This window comes from Lontra canadensis, unplaced genomic scaffold (assembly GCF_010015895.1).
Source record: "Lontra canadensis isolate GAN:19392208 unplaced genomic scaffold, GSC_riverotter_1.0 scaffold81, whole genome shotgun sequence".
In the NCBI taxonomy this organism is placed as follows: domain Eukaryota; kingdom Metazoa; phylum Chordata; class Mammalia; order Carnivora; family Mustelidae; genus Lontra; species Lontra canadensis.
Window position 1 is genome coordinate 11828 of NW_022631075.1, and position 22607 is coordinate 34434.

The 22607-nt window shown below is 50.6% G+C and overlaps 1 protein-coding gene across 1 annotated transcript; it reads left to right on the forward strand.

The window, feature by feature from the left end:
* Positions 1-2506: 2506 nt before the first annotated feature.
* SLC25A5 (solute carrier family 25 member 5) lies at positions 2507-5406 on the forward strand. Its single transcript, XM_032882270.1, has 4 exons — positions 2507-2720; positions 3745-4231; positions 4467-4607; positions 4997-5406. Exons 1-4 carry the CDS (start codon positions 2610-2612, stop codon positions 5152-5154), a joined length of 897 nt encoding a protein of 298 aa, XP_032738161.1. The 5' UTR covers positions 2507-2609; the 3' UTR covers positions 5155-5406.
* Positions 5407-22607: the final 17201 nt, after the last annotated feature.

Below are 22607 nucleotides of genomic sequence, written 5' to 3' on the forward strand. Positions count from 1 at the left end.
CTTTTTCTGGTCCAAGATCCAATCCAGGATCATATGCTGCATTAAGATGTCATTCTCCGGGACGCCTGGGTGGCTCAGTTGGTTAAGCGGCTGCCTTCGGCTCAGGTCATGATCCCAGCGTCCTGGGATCGAGTCCCACATCAGGCTCCTTGCTCGGCAGGGAGCCTGCTTCTCCCTCTGCTTCTGCCTGCCTCTCTGTCTGCCTGTGCTCGCTCACTCTCTCTCCCTCTGTCTCTGACAAATTAAAAAAAAAAAAAAAAAAAAAAAAAAAAAGATGTCATTCTCCTTAGTCTCCTTTAATTTGTGACAGTTCCTCAGTCCTTCTTTGTCTTTTATGACCTTCACACTTTTGAAAACATCTATCTGACTCCTTGAAACATACCTGATGATAAACAACTAAGAAAGCTCCCGCCCATGGTGGATTTAGCAAAATAGCAAAGCATGACATGAAGTTGCTTTGAAATGACCATCTTGTATTCATCTTTAATAAAACTACACTTAGGCACCCAAAGACTGAAAAGGGACAAATTCTGTGTAATTATTTGATCATCTTTTTGCAGTGAGATAGAAATCTGACACAACAGTACATGTGAAAGTGCTTGAGACAGCAAAAGATTTTTGGAATAGAAAGCAGTAGGGACATCATGCTCAAAGGGAGTAGCAGATGTGGCCAGTGAAAGACAGATAAAGGGATACCTAAGTGACAGGCAAGGGGTATCATAGAGTAATTAACACTTCAATAAAAATGCATTAACCAGAATGTCAAGAGTTCAAACTGCAAAGGTTTTCAATTCTACTTTGAAATGCATTCTACAAACCACCTCCGTCTAAATAAAATGCTCTGCAGATTTTTGTTTTAGTTGTTAATTCTCTCACTAGTAAAGGCAAGGGGAGGGACTAGCACTTTGGGAGAATATACATCACTGAAACTCTCCAGCAAAGTCATTTCTGTATCCAGCTGCATCACCGTTACAATTAACTAATGAGAAATGGAGCAGCTTCTCATGAACATCAGGCAAGGGTTTTACCCAGGATCAACAAAGCTGGATTCCAAACTGCTCTTCTCTGAACCCTCTCCGTGTGTGCTCATCACGTCAGACTGCTGGAGTTCCTGGGAAGACTTCCAAATTGCAAAGTATAACTAAATGAAGGACCTCATGATCCTGGAGGAACCCTAGAATTGGGCCCTTCAATGGGCAGATCTGGAGAAGGTGGGAGAGGGCAGGAAGGGAAGGTGAAGGATACGCCTCCTGTCTGTGTCTTCACTGTGCTGGGCAACCTCGGGTTGGGTGGCAGTTGCAACTTGCAGCAGTATCATCATTTTTATAAATATTGTTGTTACTACTTAGACATATGATATGTGATTATACTCTCTGCTTCTGTTCCTAACCTAAGAGAGTGCACTCGAGCTAGCAAGTAGGTTTTTAAGGACTTGTCTGGCAAATGCTTACCCACTGCAGGGATTAAGGGGCTCAGTAAGCACTTGTCCATTGACACAAAGCCTGTCAATCAAATTCTATTGATTCCTCTAAAAGCTCTGGAGTTCAGGAATCTACTCAATCCAAGAGCACTTTACTTTGCGTCCAAGGAGCTAAATGCCAACCCAGTTCACATAGCCTCTTAACCTTCCTGGTACAACCACTTTTTTTGACTTCTGGCTAAAATAATGTCCCCACCCCCAGCAGAGTCCTTTGGACTCTCCTCCGCCAATTCAGGGGAAGATCTTTGTTAAATCGTTTTTGCAAACCAAGAGTCTGAGGCACGCTGATAGGTCCCAACCCTGCTATTCCCCCCAGTTTCCCCTGGTTTCACCAGGGAAGCTCCAGAGCAGTGGCAGGTCTGGGGTGAAAAGACTGAGGCTCCCACCCTAGCACAAAACTTAAGAGGCACCAAACAGCTCAGTAGTCACAACAAATGATTTTTAATGCACCATTTTTGAAAAATCAAAAGTAAGGCCAAAATCCATGAAGAACAAATTATCACCATTTAAAATAAAGACAGAATCGCACCCCGCACTTGCAGGACCCTGCTTCACATGCCTCACCCTAATCCCAACCCTGGGGCTCCATTTCAATTTTATTTACAGAAACCGGCGACCAGCCGTCGTTTGCCCACAGCATTTTTTCTTTCTTTTTTTTTTTTTTTAACATTGCATTAACTATTATTTTAGTTACCGAGATTTTTGGGTTTTTTTTTTTTTTTTTTGCGTCCCCTTCAATACTGCAGAGGTTTTTATGCAGGCACACCCGTGACCTCACCCGCCCTCCACTCGAAGGCCTCCCCCAGAGTCCAGCGGCCGGATCCCAGGTATAGCCCGGGCCGCTGGATCCTCAGGCCTGGGCAGGTGCCCGGAACGAGCCGCGCCGCGCGGGAGGGCGGCCCCGGGGCCCGACTCCGAGGCTCCGCCCCCCGCGTGCCGAGCCACTCAGCCACCCCGCGGGCCCGCGCGCCGGGGCTCGGTGCCCGCCCAGGCCCGCCCCCGACGCCGGCAGCCGGGGCGCCGGCTCGCCCTATATAAATCGGCCATTTGTTTCGCTCCGCCCCAGAGTCCCGGAGTCCCAGCCGGTTTCTACTGCAGTCCCGCAGTCGCCCGTCTCATTCCTTTCAACATGACAGATGCCGCTGTGTCCTTCGCCAAGGACTTCCTGGCGGGTGGAGTGGCCGCGGCCATCTCCAAGACGGCGGTAGCGCCCATAGAGCGGGTCAAGCTGCTGCTGCAGGTACCTCCGGGGATTGGGAGGGGGGTCGAACCAGGAAGTGGGGGAGGGGGCACGCAGAAAGCCTGGCCTCGGGGCCAGAGGGGAGGGGGTTAATTCTTCAGTCCCGTCGGAGGAAGCGGCCCGATGCGGGCAGGGGTGGCCGCAGAGGCGGACCAAAGGGCCAGCTCGGGGGAGGTGCTTTGGTGACCTGAAATTCTGGAGCTAAGAAGGGGTCGGGGCGGAGGGAGGCGAGGCGGGCCCGGGCCTTGGCGTCCCGGGGGGTGGGGGGCAGCGGCGAGCTCGGAGTGGGCAGCCCGGCAGCGGCCGCCTCCCGGGGGCCTGGAGGTCAAGGGCGAAGCCTGGAAGCCGGCACTGAAGGGGGGGACACCTGGCCGTGCCGAAGGCCTCAAGGTCGCGGCAAGGAGATAACATAACAGCCCGGCGGAGGCCATGCGGCACGTCGGGGGGCCGCGCCGCCGGCGGACGCGCTCTCACCTCGCTGGGCCGGAAGCCGGCGCCGGGAAGCGCGTGTGCCGGCTGCGTCCGCCCCCGCGCAGCCGCCGCCGCGTACCGGCCGCCTCGCGCCGCGCTCCCCCGCTCCGGCCCTAGAGGGCGCCCCGGGACGGGCGCAGGACTGGGGGCCTGTGGGTCACCTCTGGGAGAGGAGCAGGGGCGGAACGGAACCCCGAGGCGGAGGCCAGGGCCACCGAGGTAACCGCGCCCTAGGCGGGACAGCCCCAGATGCCTCTGAACCTGGGTCTGAGGTAATGACCTTTCTCCCAGGTCTAAAGGTCACGGGTCCGACCCAGGGTGCCCCCCCACCCAAAGGGGTGGAGGCTTCATGCCTTCTAAGGTTGTAGAGCACTCCTTCCACGGGGACTGGCCTCCAAGGGTCGGGAGGGTCCATCGTGTATGATCTAGAAGACTGGCTGTGGGGAGTAGTTAACCTGAAAGCCCCGCCGGTGATACAGAGGATAACATTCTCTTCCTGTCTTCCTGCTCCGAGGTTGTAACTCTCCCTGTCGGCCCTCCTCTTGTCTGTCAGGTGCAGCATGCCAGCAAGCAAATCACTGCGGATAAGCAATACAAGGGCATTATAGACTGCGTGGTTCGTATCCCCAAGGAGCAGGGAGTCCTGTCCTTCTGGCGCGGTAACCTGGCCAATGTCATCAGATACTTCCCCACCCAGGCTCTCAACTTCGCCTTCAAAGATAAGTACAAGCAGATCTTCCTGGGTGGCGTGGACAAGAGAACCCAGTTTTGGCGCTACTTTGCCGGGAATCTGGCATCAGGTGGTGCAGCTGGGGCCACGTCCTTGTGCTTTGTGTATCCTCTTGATTTTGCCCGTACCCGCCTAGCAGCCGATGTGGGCAAAGCCGGAGCTGAAAGGGAATTCAGAGGCCTCGGTGACTGCCTGGTTAAGATCTACAAATCTGATGGCATTAGGGGCCTGTACCAAGGCTTCAATGTGTCTGTGCAGGGTATTATCATCTACCGAGCCGCCTACTTCGGTATCTATGACACCGCCAAGGGTAAGCTTGCTCTCTCTACTTTGAAGCTTTGTTCCTTTCATCAGAAAGGTGGTTAATGCCGGCCGGGTTTTCCAGAGCCAGAGATTTGCTGTAATTGCTAGAGGAAGCCGTGGTCATCCAGGGCAAACTCTGCGCAGGGATGAGATATTGGGGGGGAAGGGGGAGGCGGGGTTGTAGGAAACAACGGGCCCCTAAAACTCTGCTTTCTAGTAAAAGCGTCTCTTCCTATTCTCAGGAATGCTTCCAGACCCCAAGAATACTCACATCTTCATCAGCTGGATGATCGCACAGTCTGTCACAGCAGTTGCTGGGTTGACTTCCTATCCGTTTGACACTGTTCGCCGCCGAATGATGATGCAGTCTGGGCGCAAAGGGAGTAAGTTCCGCTGGAGCAAATGATAAAAAGACGCGTGGGCCGGGGACAAGCGGGGGCCACAGGCTAGTGGTGCCTGGCTTTAAAAATGAGGTCTATGCCTGATGGCGGGATGGGGTTGATGGTGTCTGCCTTTGAGCGGGCTCTTTGGATGCCTGTGAATGAGGGTGCTTAAATGGTGTTAGAGCCTAAGGCCAAGGGGTCGTCTACATAGCCCTGTTCTCTACTCACGGCATCAGTAGTTCAGTATCACACAGGCGAATGTGTCAATGTGGAGTTTCCTGGAACTGCCGTGGGCACTCTTGGAGGCGGGGCTCCGTTTTGGTCCAGTAAGTCTGGGAAGGACTCTCATCAGCCTTTGGTCACCGACTCCGTGTCTTTATTCTTTGCAGCTGACATCATGTACACAGGCACAGTGGATTGCTGGAGGAAGATCGCACGTGATGAAGGCGCCAAAGCGTTTTTCAAGGGGGCGTGGTCCAATGTTCTCCGCGGCATGGGTGGTGCTTTCGTGCTGGTCTTGTACGATGAAATCAAGAAGTTCACATAAGTTATTTCCGAGCCTTCTCCTTCCCCCCCCCCCACCCCGGAACAGGCATGTTGTATGATAGAACATATCCTGAGCATTCTTGACAGACTGTTGGCTGTCTGTTTATCGATGGCAACTTTCACTGGTTAAACGGGAAGCAATAATACATGAGCAGTTTTCTCTTAAAGCCATTTCCACGATGATGGGACTCAATTATATTTTTTATTTCAGTCACTCCTGATAAATTTGGAGAAATAAAAAATATCTGAAATATGTTTTTGTCCTTGACTTGATTTGCATACATGGTGAGGGCTACATTTGAGTAGATGTTTGTTACATGTCCTTTAAATGCTGCAGTAGCTCCTGAGAGGGAAAGCTTTCTTTCCAAACCAGTCTCCAGCCCTTCACTTCTCAGACACTACCTTGGTCCTGTGACCCAACGATATTCCCAGTATAACAGCAGAATTCAGGCCCAGTGTATCCAGAACCACAGATCTGTTGACTGGGGATGGTCCTAACCGAATGAGCTTTCTCCTAAAAGGACCATGTACCCACCTTTCCCGGTCCTGTGCTTACTAATCAAGAAATATAAACAATTGTCCACTTTAAAATGGTAATTGTATGAATCTCATCTAATTTAAACAGGAGAAACCCTTAAAATGCAAGGTAATAAGTGAATTTTCATCCAGTTGCCTTCTGTCCTCCATCTTGACCCAGCCCGAGCCCTTTTATCTAATCCCATTCAAAGCAGGATTAGGGCTGGCACAGGTACACGGGGCTGAGATGGCAGTGCAGGTCACAATTACAGGAGGGAGCAGAACAACCACCACCTCAACACTGATTTCAAAAAAAAGAGGAAATGTGGCATCTGCTGCCTTCTGTCAAACATGCTAATAAGCCAGATCTGTGGAGGACACTTGTTTCTTTTGGATAAGCCCTTAAAAGGATCCACATGAGAAATGGTTAAGGGGTGCCTGGGTGGCTCAGTCATTTAAGCGTCTGCCTTCAGCTTGGGTCATGTCATGATCCTGGAGTCTGGGGATAAAGGCCTGCATCCAGCACATCCAGCTCCCTGCTCAACGGGGAGTCTGCTGCTCCCTCTGCCCCTCCCCCTGCACTCCTGCTCGTGCTCACTCGCGCGCTCTCAAATAAAATCTTTAAAAAAAAATTGTTAAGTTTCTGTAGCTCTGGGCTAGGCCTCAGAAATTCAGTGGATTTTGCCTGCAACCCAAGATTTGTATGAAGAATAAAGCGCCATGGCTGTCAAATGGCAACCCTGAAAGTAGAATGTGATGGGTGACCCATGCACACGGGCAAAACCCATTTCTGAGCCCCGGCAAGGTGAAGTGCAGCTCACAGCCAGGGTCTGCATGGGGGGGAGTAGTGCCTAATGGACCTTAGAGGTGCTTGTGGCATGTCCCCTGTCCGAGCACCAGGATCTCAGCATGACTTGGCTCAGAATACTCCACAATGTATACCTCTATCAAAGCCTCAAGTCGTACATCTGAAATCTACACCATTTTTATATGTTAAAGATACCTCAAAGTTCTTTTGGGTTTTGTTTTTGTAAAAGAGGGAGTTTATTAGAGCACACAAGCAGGGGGAGAGCACAGAGGGAGAGGCAGAAGCACACGTCGCTGCTGAGCAGGGAGCCCAATGCAGGACTCGATCCAGGAACTCCGAGATCATGACCTGAGCTGAAGGCAGACGCTTAAATGACTGAGCCGCCCAGGTGCCCCAATATCTCGAAGTTTTTGGAGAGCTGAAAACTCTGTTTTCATATATCCATATGAAAAATTCATATATTTCATATATTCATATATTCATACATATATTCAGAGAAGCCTGGCTCGTGCTGTTTGGTTGTGCTGTTAGGCAAGTTACTTGATTGCCCTAAGCCTTGGTTTTCTTCACCTATAAAATGAGGATAATAATGCCTGCCTCAGAAGGTTGTTGCAGGGGCGCCTGGGTGGCTCAGTGGGTTAAAGCCTCTGCCTTTGGCTCGGGTCGTGATCCCAGAGTGATCCCAGAATCCCACGTCAAGCTCTCTGCTCAGCAGGAAGTCGGCTTCCTCCTCTCTCTCTGCCTGCCTCTCTGCCTACTTGTGATCTCTGTCTGTCAAATAAATAAAATAAAATCTTTAAAAAAAAAAAGAAGATTGTTGCGGGGATTAAATAATTTATGCAAAGCCTCTCCTGTAGAACATACATAATAACCACTCTCTAAGTGGTAACTGTGATCACTGTTAGGAGGCAGTGAAGATTTCAGGGCCCCAGAATCAGAAGTACTCAGATTTGAGGGGCACCTGGCTGGCTCAGTTGATAGAGCATGTGACTCTTGATCTCCGAGCTCTGAGTTCAAGCCCAACCTTGGGTGCAGAGCTTACAGATGTGCATACATACATACACACACTAAAATAAAAAACTAAAGAGAGACAAGTACTTCAATTTGGATCCTGGCTCTTGTTTACTAAGCTGTGTGACCTTGGGCAAGTCCCTTAGTCTCCCAAGTCTCAGTTTCCTCCTTCATAAAATGGGCATATAACAGCGCTAACCCTATTTCCTAGGGGTGTTGTGAGTGAGGATCAAGTAACATAAAGCATTGGAACGAGCATGACATCTGGCATCTAGGAAGTAAGCACCCCAATGTGAATTTTTCATAATTACACTCCATTTTGTTCAATGAAGATTTGCCTAAGCAGAGCACTACTTAAGAATGAAATCAGCCAGGGCACCTGGGTGGCTCAGTGGGTAAAGCCTCTGCCTTCAGCTCAGGTCATGATCTCGGGGGGCCTAGGATCGAGGCCCACATTGGGCCCGCATCAGGCTCACTGCTCAGCAGGGAGCCTGCTTCCTCCACTCTCTCTGCCTGCCTCTCTGTGTACTTGTGATTTCTGTCTGTCAAATAAATAAAATAAAATCTTTTTAAAAAATGAATTCAGCCAACAGACACATGAAAAGATGCTCGACATCGCTCATCATCAGGGATATGCAAATTAAAACCGCAGTGAGCTATCACCTCACACCTGTTAGAATAGCTATCATCAAAAAAACAAGAGAATGGGGCGCCTGGGTGGCTCAGAGGGTTAAGCCTCTGCCTTGGGCTCGGGTCATGGTCTCAGGGTCCTGGGATTGAGCCCCACGTTGGGCTTTCTGCTCGGCGGAGAGCCCGCTTCCCCCCCTCTCTCTCTGCCTGCCTCTCTGCCTACTTGTGATCTCTCTCTGTGTCAAATAAATGAATGGAATCTTTAAAAAAAAAAAAAAAACAAAAGACAAGAGAAAACAAGCATTGGTGAGGACGTGGAGAAAAGGGAAGCCTCGTGTGCTGTTGGTAGGAATGTAAATTGGTACGGCCCGGTTGGAAGTTTCTCAAAACTTCAAAACAGAAATACCAATAGGATCCAGTAATTCCGCTGCTGGCCATTTACCCAAAGAACGGGAAAACAGCAATTCAAAAACATATATGCCCTCCTACTCATTGCAGCATTATGTACAATAGTCAAGATATGGAAGTAACCTAAGGGCCCGCTGATAGATGAATGGATAAAGACGTAGTGTGTACATGTAATGGAATAGTACTCAGCCATAAAAAAGAATGAGATCTTGCTATTTGCGACAACACGGATGGACCCGGAGGGTACTATGCTAAAATGAGAGAAGTCAAAGAAAGCCAAATACCGTATGATTTCATTTGTATGTAGAATGTAAAAAAAAAAACCAAACAGGCCAACGGACACACACACACACACACACACACAGTCTCAAATACAGAGAACTGGTGGTTGCCAGAGGGGAGTCAGGTGTGGGGATGGGCAAAATAGGCGAAAAGAATTGAGAGAGACTAACTTCCGGTTATAAAATAAGTCACAGGGATGAAACACACAGGGAATAAAGTTAATAATATCATAATATTACAATATAATATCCAGTCTGGTGACAGACTGGACCCATTATAGTGTGCAGAATTCATATAAAATAAACTTCAGCTTAGGTCTTTTTCAGCTATGGATTTGATCCTGGAAGGGGAAAAGGGGATCTCCTCTTAGGGTCGCAAACGACAATACAAGGGAACTCCAACCCCCTTTATGGCTATTACGATAGATATGTACTCACTGATCCGGTAGCTATTAAAATAAACCTGGGACCAGGCATTAATGACCAGAAAGCAAGAAGTGGTGTGTTGTACAATTGGGTGGCTGACATGGATGAGGGGTTTTTGTTGTTTTTCTTTCTATTCTTGTTATTCAATGATTTTTGAAATTTAATTTAAAGACAAAGTGGTTTTAATCTCTCCAAGCTGTGCAGGATAGTGCTATAGAATTCATTATGTCCATTATGTTCATGCGAACATGGATGGTACACAATCTTAGCAACACCCTAATTTATGCCGTTGTTTTGTCACTATCCAGTGCATAACACAATCCGTGAAGCCTGATTTCAGGTGAGAGTACAGGTCAGCTCGCGCACAGCCGCGCTTTCCATTCCCGGGGCCTCTTCACTCAGTCACCGGAGGCGGTGTGCAGCAGGCGCTCTGGACCGCGGGAGCAAGAAACCAAGGGTGTCTCCCCACAGGGGCAGTTTTCGTGGATGGTAAGTCATTTAAGCCATTATTTTTGTATTAAAAGAGATGCAGATATGTTAGCAAGTCTCTTGCACAAATTGAATGCGTTTTAAAAACATAAGCTGTGGCGAGAGTTCTTGCGTACCAAGGACCCGGGGCTGGCACTGTCCCCAGACCCCCGGGGGAACCTATTCATCCACCTCTGTCATTATAGAGACTTTGGTAGAAATTTTTTTAAAAGTACTGCTGTACCGGGTAACAGATTTTCAAGTGTCAGTATTACTGGGATGAATTTCATTTCTCCTGCGAAGTTCGCATGTATAGTATTTCTCATTTGTGGGTTTGTTTGTTTTTTTTTTAAGATTTTTAACACCATTAACATCTGTACATGGTAATTAAAATCAAATAGTGAAGGAGAGCTACAAGACCAAAAGCAAATCTGTCTTCCCTCTCCCACCCCCCGTGCCCCTCCTCAGAAGTAACCATTATGAACAGCTTCTGGTAAATCTCTCCGCACCAAAATTGACACATATGGTTAATAGCGGCTGATTTGCTTTTATCGAAATCAGATTCTGACTGCTTGGCTTCAAAATGGCATGATTCTTTCAGACTAGCGTCAGACAGTGGGGTCTACCAGGACTCCCAGATGCTGTCGGAGCCAGGGGCATCGGGGAAGGGGTAGCTTCTGGACTCGGAGCAAGGATTGATTTCTAAGGGTGACCCTTTATTATTAAAAACCCCAAACCAGTACTTTCCTTTTGGGTTTTACTTTTTTAGCTGTGGTTGCTGAGCAACCTGGGGGCAGGATGTGTCTCACATCAGAGCTTTGGTTTGTCCTATAAAGTCCCCCTCCAGTTTTTGATGTCCTCGGGCTCCATCATTTTTACATAAAGCCAAATCAGTGAAAAGACTATGATTAGGTGATTTAATCCTTCCAGAGAACATTTTAAATATTGAACACAGTTGTAAGTAAATAGTGTCTGACTCAGACTGTGTGGGTAGGTTGGCGTTGGCAAGTGAAATTACAAATGTAAAGATTTACATTAATTTCGGGACCAAGAAGCTGAGCAACAAAATTACAGCTCAGAGTTTGGGTCAAAGGTGAGCTGATTTACCTCCAAATAATTAATATCTGTCTTTTCAAAACCCCATCTTATTATGTATAATGTGCACTTCGGTATGCGGGTGGAGATTTATTTGAACAACAAATACTGGGATGTGGCGATTTCTGGGCACAAAAAATGCCTTGTGTTCCACTTAAAATGTTTGGAGGAGCTTTCCCATCATTTCAGCCATTATTTGCTTGATGTGCAGGTGAACAAGTTCAGATGCATGGTGCTCTTCTTAGCCAAAGGCTTAACAGAGCCTTTGGTATCCTGGCAACAAATATAAACAATGTTCAAGTGACAAATTGAATGGTTGTTTTTACTGGACCCTCTTCAGAGACAAAAACTGAGTTAAATTAAAAGAGTCTATGAATCCATGCCTTTTCCACGACTGTCAACGAGGGGGACAGGGGGAGAGAGGTCTGTTTTTGATGGTGAACATTCATTCTGGGATTTCATTTCCTTGGGCAACTTCTGCAAGGCAGGCAGGAAATGGAGCACTCTTCGAGATTTAAGAGAACGTGCCAAACGCGATCACAGGACCCCTTTCACCGACTCGAACGTTTTCACTCCCAAATTGAAGATGGTCGTGGCTGGAAAGCCAAAACCAGAGAGCAAACCCTGTATTTTGCTGTTGACAGATGGATTCTGCAGGGCCTCGTGTTGGGGAGCGAAAAGGGGAAGCCTACCATCAAAAGGATATTCCAGTGCCCTGCTTGGCCGGGAGTGGAGCTATCACCTGGCCAGGGGACAGGTGGCTGGCCAAGCTAATGACTTCCGGGCTTCAGAGCCACCCTTCACCCAGAAGGCACCAGGGCAACGTGTTGATTTGGTTGTGTGGTCTCATGGAATATTCAAAAGTAAGATACGCTTGTGTTTTTTTTTTTTAAAGAAGGTTCCAAAATTATATAAGCTGATGTCCCCACAAAACAAGTACTGACTCCTGCTGGTGGAAGGAATTCCCAGTCAGCCCTATAAGGTGGGGCAGAGGCCTTGCCCAAGTCTGGGACTTCCTTACCACCTGATCAACCCTGCTGTTCCCCATTTTCTCATTCGGGACTCACTTGTGGGTCTCTTGAGCTAGAGGTCTCGTTTTCAAACACCCAACTTTCTCGCGTGACAACTCTCTAACTCAACTACTTTGCACCTCAGTTTCCCCAGCTGGCATAGTGGGTACCCCTAGTCCCTACCTCATAGGAATAGATTAAAAGGGTTAATATATGTAAAGGGCTTAGAACAATACTTAACATTCTTTTCATTTTATTCCTGGGATCCATCCCTCCCCTCCAGATTTTCTAAAATAGTCTCAAGGAAATGCCACACGTGCTATAGAAAGGGAATGGCACACGCACACATGCAGAGAAAATCATAAAGAAAGAAAAGGACATTTCTGAACTGGACCGAATAGGAACATTGCTTATAGGAAAATTCTGAGCTCTAACTCAGAGCACTCGTTTCACAACAATGATTATAAAACAGAGCAAAGGTAAAAGAAAAATTCCCTCCTGCCTCACACCCAGACCCCACTGACTGCTGGCCCGTTGGGTACGGTGTGACCATGAGAGCTGCCTTTGCTTGTATAGTATTTCAGGGAATCCATAGGGTCCCAGCCTGATTTCCCAACCCTATGACTTCTCCCCAGGGAAAAAAGGCGCAGAAAAGAGGAAACATACCAAAGTCTTTGAAAGCAAGAGGTCTCTTTTCACTTTTGCCATTAAGCTCGCGGCTCGGGAGTGCTTTTATTATAAAACTTGAGACTTGAGATGGATTTATTCTAGAAGGGAAGGTCACGGGGTAAAGGCAGGTGTGTGAGCCACTAAACAAAAGCATGTCATTTGCCAATTAGGAGAGAAAGCTGAAAGTCAGCCAACTGACATCGTCTTTCCACTTCAGCCCCATGTTTCTCTGTGTCTTGGGCCATCATGGGTTAGTGCCTTGGTCTGTCCACCAGGAAGATTGGAAATCAACTTTCCTTGTTGTGGCCCTTGTCAGAATCTCTAGAGCCAGACAGATTGGATGAAGTGAAGCCCGTTTCTTGCGATAAAATAGTTGATACAACCAGGTACTGGGGAGTTTTCAGAAACTACAGAATCAGGGTAGGATCACAGCTGTGTTGACCTCTTCTGCGCCTGATGTCATGCTAAGCACTTCACAGGACATAGATTAACTCTCCCGATCCTGTCAACAGGCCTGAGAGATAGGAATTCTAATTAATTCCATTTCACAGCTGACAAAACTGAGGCTTGCAGAGTCAAGATAATGCATGTACTCTGAGCTGTCTCACTTGCCGGGGGTTTCAAAGAGCACGGCAAGGTGAACCTGTCCAACTTTTTATTGCGGGTCATGAAACATATTAAAATATGAAAGCCTGCTAGTTTCAATAGCAAAAGACAGAATTCACATGACAAATACTGAAGAGAAATTGTAATAAACAAAGCATGGTTTACAGAATCCATCTTTAGAGGGCAGGTTATTTTCTCTTGTTATTTTTATTATTTTTTTAAGATTTTATTTATTTTTTTGAGAGAGAGTGCATGAGTGCGGGGGGAGGAGCAGAGGGAGAAGGAGAAGCAGGCTCCCCACTAAGCAGGGAGCCTGATGTGGGGCTCAATCCCAGGACCCTGAGATCCTAACCTGAGCCGAAGGCAGACGTTTAACGAACTGAGCCACCCAGGCACCCCTATTTTTCTTTTTTTTTTTTTTAAAGATTTTATTTCTTTTTTTGTCAGAGAGAGAGAGAGAGAGAGAACGTGAGAGTGAGCACAGGCAGATAGAGTGGCAGGCAGAGGCAGAGCGAGAAGCAGGCTCCCTGCTGAGCAAGGAGCCCGATGTGGGACTCGATCCCAGGACTCTGGGATCATGACCTGAGCCGAAGGCAGCCGCTTAACCAACTGAGCCACCCAGGCGTCCCCCTATTTTTCTTTTTAGCCAATTTAAGAATTATTGCTGTAAAAGATCACGAGAACCTAAAGCTCTCGAGTTAAATTTTATTTTATTCAAGTTTCCTTAACTTTTCCAGGACAGACCTTCCTTTTAAATGAAGGCTCTTGGCAGAGAATGCGGAGCCCCTGTAAGGTTGCACGCCGGGAGGCTGGGCATATGGGGCCCTAGGGTAGGCTTAGCCCAAACCAAATACCACAAGCACATGGCCAGATGGTGTTGGGCTCCCTTTTGCCTTTCACCAGGGTTGGGTCTCAGAAAAATGCAGAGACCTGACTGGGCCTTGGCCTGTTTTACCTGATTGCACCTACCTGGAGAGAGATTGCTACTACTCTTTTCGGCGCATGCTCTGCAGTCCCAAACCAAACCACTTGTCATTTCCTAGTCACTCTGCCCATCCACTTTCAGGTTTCCAGGCTTTGCTATATTCTTACTACCCCGCCCCGCCTGCCTTTTGGCCAAGACACAGTCCTTCAAGACTCAGCTGAAATCACACATCGTCCTCCTCGGGGCTTCCTTCCCCAGACTCCACCACCCAGGCTCTCGGCCATCTTCTTTGAACTGCTAAAGTAGTCTATTTCTATCAGCTCCATGAGCACGGTGATTTTTGTCTGTTTCATTCATGGCTGTATCCCCTGTACCTAAAACAGTGCCTGGCACATAGTAGGTATTCAAGAAATAAGCATTGAGTGATTGAATTACAATGTTTATTTCATGCTTTGGTAGCCACGTGCTTCCTTGTCTGTTTCCATCTGGGGTTCTGTCTTGCTCCTCTTTATGTTCCTAACACTGAGCACAGAACCTAAGTCAAAGTGAATGTCCACTGGAGAGAGAAATGAGTGAACGAAGGAAGGAGGGAAGGAAGGAATGACACGTGGAATTTGTTCCTTTGCTTATCCATTGGCTTGATTGAATTGGGGCTGGATCCAGCCTCTTGCTACCTGGGGACAATTCTGTACTGAATCACGCAGGGCCTTCCAGACTTGGATCTGTTGTTCGCCTAGTCCCTGGGCTTACAGGGAGGATCTGGATACAGCAAGGGTTTGGAAATCCTGTCCTACTGTTACATTGTCCAGTCCAAAGCAGTTGCTCCTACTATCCAGTGAGCACACGCTGCCCATTCGATCACAAGCCCCTGACACAGAGCCCTTCGTATGGAAAATACTCGATGGGTATCTGATTGCGATGGTGACAATGCTGAGCTCTGATTGTCACACAAGATGACTCAGGCCACTCCAGGGGAGAAGAACAGGCATGTTATTGGGGCACCTGAGGACGCTGCCATTAGAGCTGTACCAACTGCACACCCACGTGACCTATTAGGGCTGATTAGACCAGACATACTTCTGCGCCTGGGCCTGATGTTCCCAGCTTCTAAGACAGCGCGGTCATTGAAAGCGGTTAGAACCCTAGACTGAATGTGACCCTCTCTGACCTGCTCTGCAAGCAAGTGAGTTTGTTCTTTCCCTCCATCTCTGTCTCTGTGTCTCCGTCTCCCTCTCTCTCTCTCTCTCTCTCTCTCTCCGAGGTGGATGGGAAGCCCTTAGGGTGACCAGGGTCTTGGTCTATTGCTGCTCCCCCATTGTCATGTCTTGAGTGTTTTATGACGGGCCAGGCGCTCTGCTCTTCTAATTGTGTATGGATTCTCTCATTCAGTGCTTTCGGCAGCTTCATGCTGTGAGTGCTAGGATAACCATTTCTCAGATGAGAAAACTGAGGCAGCTGGCAAGCCACGTAAAGCCCCTGCGGCTGAAAGCAGGGGCCCCGCCAGTCAGAGAGGGCCAGGGAGCAGCGCAGGATAGTGCGGTGCCTGGGAAATGACCAGGGAGAGCTGAGGGAGCGGACCGCTTCAATCTGGGAGCCATCGGCCTGTTTGGGGGCTGACCCAACGTCGGCCGCGAGGAGAGGCACTCGGTATAGTGCTTTATCAAGAGCATGACTCTGCCTCTTTCCAGCGGCGAGACCGTGGGCAAGCCCCTAAGCTCTCGGCGCCTCAGCTTGCTCAGCTGTGGAATGGGGCCAAGAACAGCACCGTAGCGCGGACGGAATAAGTGAGTCAGTATCTGCGAGGTGTGCGGGCCAGAGCACGGTCCAGGATGCGCGCCCCAGCGGGGAAGGCCCGCCGGCTCTCGCCGCACACAGGCCAGCCTCCTCCGTGGGGAGGCCGGCTTTTTCCAGGGAAGCTTTGCAGGGGGCGCTCTCGGCGTGCTGGCTGCGCCGTAGTGTCCGCTCCGCGGTCGGTCGGGGAATGGCAGAGGGAAACGCCCCCACCTGCCACGAGAGGAACTGAGGGCGAGTACCTGGCCGAGGGGAAGGCTGAGCGCGCTCTGGGGGGACAACACGGCTGTCGTGGGCCTCGCGGCGACTGAAAGCCGCTGGCAGTGCCAGGCTGGATGAGAGAGGCGGGCCGAGGAAGACCCCGGCGCAGCCCCCGCCACCAACTGCGAGCTGACCCGCCGGGCTCCGGGCGCCTCCTCGCGGCTGCCTGCAGAGGGCGCGCCTCGCGCCCCTGCGCGCCGCCGCCGGCCGGCTCCGAGGGCGGTGGCCTCCGCGCGGGCTGCTCCCCGCCCATATTGCGCCAGCCCACCTCTCCCAAGAAGCCCCCTCTGCCCGCTGCGGCCGCACGCCTCCGGCCGAGAACCTCCGACCTGTCGTCTGCACTTACGTAATTTGGAACTTGGGTGTGTGCTGGCTGGTCCCCCCAGTGTGCGGATGCACGGGGCAGACCTGGGCGGCTCAACAGTCACATAGCAGGTGTCTCTCCCCCCCATCATACACAGCCCCAGGCACCCCGGGAGCAAGGGCCCCGCAACACTTGACCTGCCTTTATGAGGCCTCACCGTAGTGGCTCCGGAAGGAGAGCCCCAGGGGCGGCCGAAGAGACTCCTGGCGGGATGCCTGCAAGGCCTCAGTTGTCGCCTTGAGCCTTCACTAGCACTAGCCGGGCGGGACTGGGAGCCAAGGCCTGGGTGTGAAGGGTACCCGTCGGCGGGAGAGCCCGAACATTTCAGTACAGAGACCTGTGCTGGGCACGCAGGGCGCGGGTATAGACAAGCTGCTGGCCCTCGTGGGAGGCAACGTGGAAAAACGGAAAGGAGAGATTTCGAGTCGGAAAATCCGCACCCCTCCACCCCACACACACTAGTTGTGTGACCTTGAGCACACCATGTCACTTTTCTGAGTCTGTTTCCCCGCCGGCATCTCTGAGGGGGTCTAGAGTGGGGGTGGGGCGGGGCGAGGTGCTCAAAGAATACCGGAGCCAGGTCTGTACCGTTAGCATTTTCACGAGAATACATTCATCTACCAAGTAATTCAAATTATATTTTATTATAGTTGTTTTTATTTTTTTAAGATTTTATTTTTTAAAAGTAATCTCTACACCGCAACGTGGGGCTCCAGCTCACAACCCTGAGATCAAGAGTTGCACGCTCTAGAGACTGAGCCGGCCAGGTGCCCCTAAATGACATTTTATAGCTGAAAATTAAAATGGCAGCGGTAGCGTTTTGCAACAATCAAGCAATCAAATATTTATGAAAGCTCTTTGTGCGTTCCGAGAGGCTCCACAAAAGGTTTGATTTTTCCGTTTGCTAAAATACACAGTAGCTGCTTGCTAACTGCTTTTTGAAGGAGGAAGAAAGTGCGTTCTAGGTGACAAGGAGAACGGTGGGCTTTGGCAGGTGGAGGCCAGGCTCACCCCACGCCTTGAGGATCGGACTGGATTTCAGTAAAGAAGCATAGGGCAGAGCATCTAGACAGAGGCAGGAAGGTCGTGCCAGAGGCCGCAGACCTCTGCTTCAGCTCACTATCATGTCCCAGCACCTAGCACCGTCCTCGGCACATAGTAGGTCCTCAGAAAGCGTCTGTGGAAGGAACCAACAAATGAGCAAATGAATCTGGCCAAGTGGAAACCAGAGTTTCCCATACACTGAGTCAGGACAAGCAGACAAACAGAAACCAGAAGGATGCAGCGGCTTTCGAGAACATTCTCTCCCCAGCTGGATTGGAAGCTCTAAGAAGTGGGGACAGAGCCATGGCTGGCGTGTTCCTCCCTGTATCCTCAGCACCAAGAACGGGAACCAGCACACAGAAAGAGCTCTACAAATATTCAGTGAAGTGAGTGGCTGAATGTGGCCATTCGCGGAAAGGTATAGACCGTGGAGTAAGAGAGCCGTGAGTCTGAGGGCCGGCTCTGCCTGCGATTGCACAGGTGACCTCTGACAAGTTGCCTGACGTCTCGGAGTCTCATTTTCCCCTCTGACGGTAAGCCCCACTTCACAGCGTTGTCCTGAAGTTTCAGTGACGAAACATGCATCAGTGCCTGCTGCCACCTGCAGGGACGGTTGGGAGCCCTCACCGTCACACCCCTTCAGAGGGAGCAGATGCGGGTTTCCGGGTGCTGGCAATAGGGGAGACAGAGAGAAAGGGTTGAGGGGGAAAGGAAGGTCGAGGGGCCTTGTTATTTCCAAAAGGAGACCGCAGGGTGCATGCGTGCAAACTAAGCGGGGAGATAGGGATGAGCTCGGGAAGGGACAGAGACCTGCCAAGTGGGCTTTACTGCTAAGAGCAGTGCACGGAGTGCTGGCTGGAGCCCCTAGGCGACAAGCAGAAGAACCCAGAAGACTCCCAGGGGATTCTGCCATGCCTGGTCAAGGAAAGCCACAGTGGCCGATTCCCAGACACTGCCAGGTTTTCGGGCTGTGGTATTTTCGCAGGAATTTTAGAGACGCACGTGTATTTTCTTCTCTTCTCCCAAAATGTCAGAAAAGCACAGTCCACAAGGGGGCAGATGCTATCTCTCGGAGTCCAGTCACCATAGAAACGCGGGGTACTAAAAGGCCAGCTACCCTTGTCAGATTCTCCAGCACCTAAATGAGCCAGAGAAGGCAGGATCCTTGGTGGTAGTCCCCTCCCTCGCCCTCATTAGCAGAGGTGTGTGAGTCATGATGTGGCCACGAGGGTGAGTGCTGGGAAGCCACAGGCCCTGACTGATGCCAGGGGACATTGCTTCGTGCTCAGACTTGGCACGGCTCCCTGCTTCTGGTCTAGCTCCTGGCTGCCTTGCCGTTTGTGTCTCCCTCGCAGGGCCAGGGAGATGCGAAGGGCCTTATGGCCCACAGGCCTCCAGGGGCGAGCAGAACTCCTGCAGACAGATCAATCTGGCCCGTGCCCACTCCACACAGGGCCCAGGACTGGGTGTTGGGAGGTGGAAATCCAGGAGAAAGCAGAAGGAGCTAATGGAAGCAGGGAGGCAAACCCACAGCGATTCAGAGAGTGGCTCTGGGGTCAGAGAGTGGCTCTGGGGTCAGCTCCCAGCTCTTAACCGTATGTCTTAGGACAAGCTACTCAACCTCAGTTTTCTCATCTGGAAACTGGGGACAGTACTAACAGCCACCTCCTGATAGGGTTTCAATGGGACAATGTACCAATGAGCCAGTGCCTGGGCAAATGATACTTAATAAATGGTGGCTGTCATCCTTGTTACTGTTCGTAGTAACAGTAAAGCAATCTGGTACCTACTGGATACAGAAAAAACCTGGAAGACACAGTGACAAGGCAGTAGGTGGTGGGTTTTACCCTGAGTCGTGGAAGGTGAAGAGGCAGGGGTTGTGAGCACGGAATGGAAAGGGCACCCAGATAGAGGGGAAAGGGGTGAGGTCTTCAAGGTTGACAGGTGGCCTTGAATGAAGGGCTCACTTGGTCTGCGTTGGCAAGGGTGGCGCTTCCTCACAGGGGCCTAGCGGCTGCCAGGCTGGGGAGGCTGCTCGGCTCCCCATTTCAGTATTAAGAAGCTGAGGACGTGATGTGAAAAAAAAAAAAAGGGTCTCAGGTGATTAGTAGAGAAGTCTCTTGGTTTCCGGCCTCGACATTTTAGAAGAGGAAGGCAAATCCAAGAGAGCAAGTGCATTAGAGTTCTCAATAGGAGGTAGAGATAGATCAATGATAGAAAGGTAGAAAGATAGATTTTTTTTAAGATTTTATTTATTAGAGCGTGAGTGCATGAGAGAGAGAGAGAGAGAGAGCAGGAGCAAGGGCAGAGGGAGAGGGAGAAGCAGAGAGCCCGATGCAGGACTCTATCCCAGGACCCCAAGATCATGACCTGAGCCGCAGCTGGGTGCATAACCCACTGAGCCACCCAGGCGCCGCTAGAAGAGATAGTTATTATACGAACTGGCTCGTGTGATCAGGAAGGCCAAGAAGTCACAAGAACAGCCACCTGTAAGCTGGAGACTCAGGAAAATTATTGGTGTAACTCCAAGTCCAAAGGCCTGAGAACCATGTGGCCTATGGCACGAGTCCTGGTCCAAGTCCAAAAGCCCAAGAACCGAAGCACCAATGTCTGAGGGCAGTAGAAGATGGATGTCTCAGCTCAAGCAAACGAAAAGGGGGGGGGGGGAGGGCAAATTTGCTTTCCCTCCAGCCCACACTGGTGAGGGCAATGGTGTCTCAGTCTCCCAATTCAAACGCTAATCTCTTCCAGAGACCCCTTCACAGACACACCCAGAAATCACCTTTTACCAGCTAGCTGAGCCTCCCTTAACCTACTTGGCATGTAGAACTCACCAGTTCAGCAAGCCGCAGAAGAAAAGAGCCCCAGTGTTTTCTCTGCAGGTGCAGACCCAGCGGTAATAAACTGGGAGCACAGAATGAAGCCGTCGGACGCGTATCTAGAATTCCTCCGCCGTGACCCAGCGGGACCTAGAAGTCAGCTTCCACCCACAAACGCCTTACTTTCAGCCGTCAAATGTTCACCCCCAGACAGCGCCTTCCCCCCACCCTACCCTCAGGGCGGTAAGGGGGGATGCGGGGGAGAGGGGAGAAGGAGGTTCCTGACATCTTGAGTCCCAGGGCCTGGTCTAAGGCTTTCATTTCCATACTGACTTTACAAGCTTAATTTAACGTTCCCTGTTAGCAGATCTTTCTAGGGCCTTGACTCGGGCTGCCCACATGGTAGGCACCCAGCGAACCCTGGGTCTCATCGGCCCTTGGGGGCGGGGAGGCCTCAGCCCGAAGAGCCCCAAACAAGAGATACTATATTTAGCCTGAAGATACCGTAAGTGATTTTTTTGGCAGCACTTTTCCTTGCCCGAATGAAGTCGGATTAGGCGAAGATGAAAATTAAGTTTATGAGAGAAAGCAGCCCGGAGTGGTTAAGCGCAGCCGTGATGTGCTCGTACCCACACGGACCGATTTCCGAAGGGTCCCCACTACTTTCTAGCTGGTTCTGCGGGGCTGAGCTTCTTCAGCGTAGAAGGCACGCGGCCCGAAGCCCCTCCTTGGGGGCATGTCCGGGAGGATCGCTTGCAAGAGAGAATGCGTGCACAGGGCTGAGCCCCGCCGGGGACCCCCCCGGAAGCATTCCGGAGGGGTCATGCTTATTTGCACCTACTTCCCAGCAGGTGGGATGCGCTTCGCAGAGAGTAAGCCTGAAGGTAGCCTGGGGGCCTGGGGTGAGGTGCAGAAGGAAAGTCAGGGCAGCATTCCAAAGGGCGGTCGAAAAAACCACGCCTCACCAGAAGACTGCCTTGTCCCCTTGCCCCCACCCAAGAGCCGACCCTTGTTCTCCGGCTGGGGCTAGACCCTCCGCCGATTCTTGCAGCATCCGACCGGAGGCACTGGCCCCTGGCCCGCTAGCCAGAGCCGATCGGGAAACACTTCTCTGGGCCAGGGGCAGGCCCGCGGCTGGGGACAGGGGCGTGTCTGCAAGGTGACGGGCTGTCACCCACAGAGTCACCTTTGTCCATGAAGGGTGGATGACGCGGTCAGAGCCTGTGGAAGGACAAGCTCCCTTCTGCCTTGGGCAGGACTCCATCTGCCTCTGCGTTCTTGCCAGATTATCGGTCTCCTTGTGTGACGACGTATTTGGAAAAACAACTAGCAAACAGGTGTCTTTTTTCAGCCAGGACGTGGTAAGAAGACCTCTTGGAAATAACCCCCATGGCAAAAGCCTGAAGTGTGTCCCAAGTCAGGAAGGCCGATTGGTCAATTCCATCCATACGTCCTGGTTCCTTCGTTGCTGTCAACAACCCTGGCACTTTATTTTATTTTTTTAAAGATTTTATTTATTTATCTGACAGAGAGAAACACACAGAGAAAGGGAACACAAGCAGGGGGAAGGGCAGAGGGAGAAGCAGGCTCCCACTGAGCAGGGAGCCTGATGTGGGGCTCGATCCCAAGACCCTGGGATCATGACCTGAGCCGAAGGCAGATGCTTAATGACTGAGCCACCCAGGCGCCCCAACCCTGGCACTTTAATTTTTTTTTTAAGTTTTATTTATTCACAACATCTCTACACCCAGCATGGGGTTTGAACCCACAACCCTGAGATCAAGAGTTGCAGACTCTTCCGACTGAGCCTGCCGGGTGCCCTTGACTTATAGTCTGCATAGGTAACATGTGCCTCTGATAGCAAATTTACCAGCCCAAGGGGTTGGTGGTGACTGCTCAGTCTCTCTCCCACTGCTATCGCCCTCCTCAGATGACCTATGCATTTTTACTCCAGTTTGTGGTCCCTGTGCTCAGCAGAGCGCCAAACAAGTCTCCCTTTAAAGAAAGTTCGGTGCTTGAAGGTTTTTGCTGCAAAACATGTTGCCCTTGGGGCGTCTGGGTGGCTCAGTGGCTTAAGCCTCTGCCTTCGGCTCAGGTCATGGTCTCAGGGTCCTGGGATCCAGCCCTGTATCAGGCTCCCTGCTGAGCAGGGAGCCTGCTTCCCCCCCCTGTCTCTCTGCTGCCTCTCTGCCTACTTGTGATCTCTGTCTAATAAATAAATAAATCTAAAACAAAAACAAAAACATGTTGCCCTCATCCCAGCCCTGGGTGCGGGCACTGTCCCCATTACTATTTCCACGGGAACAGCAGCGCGTTACCTGT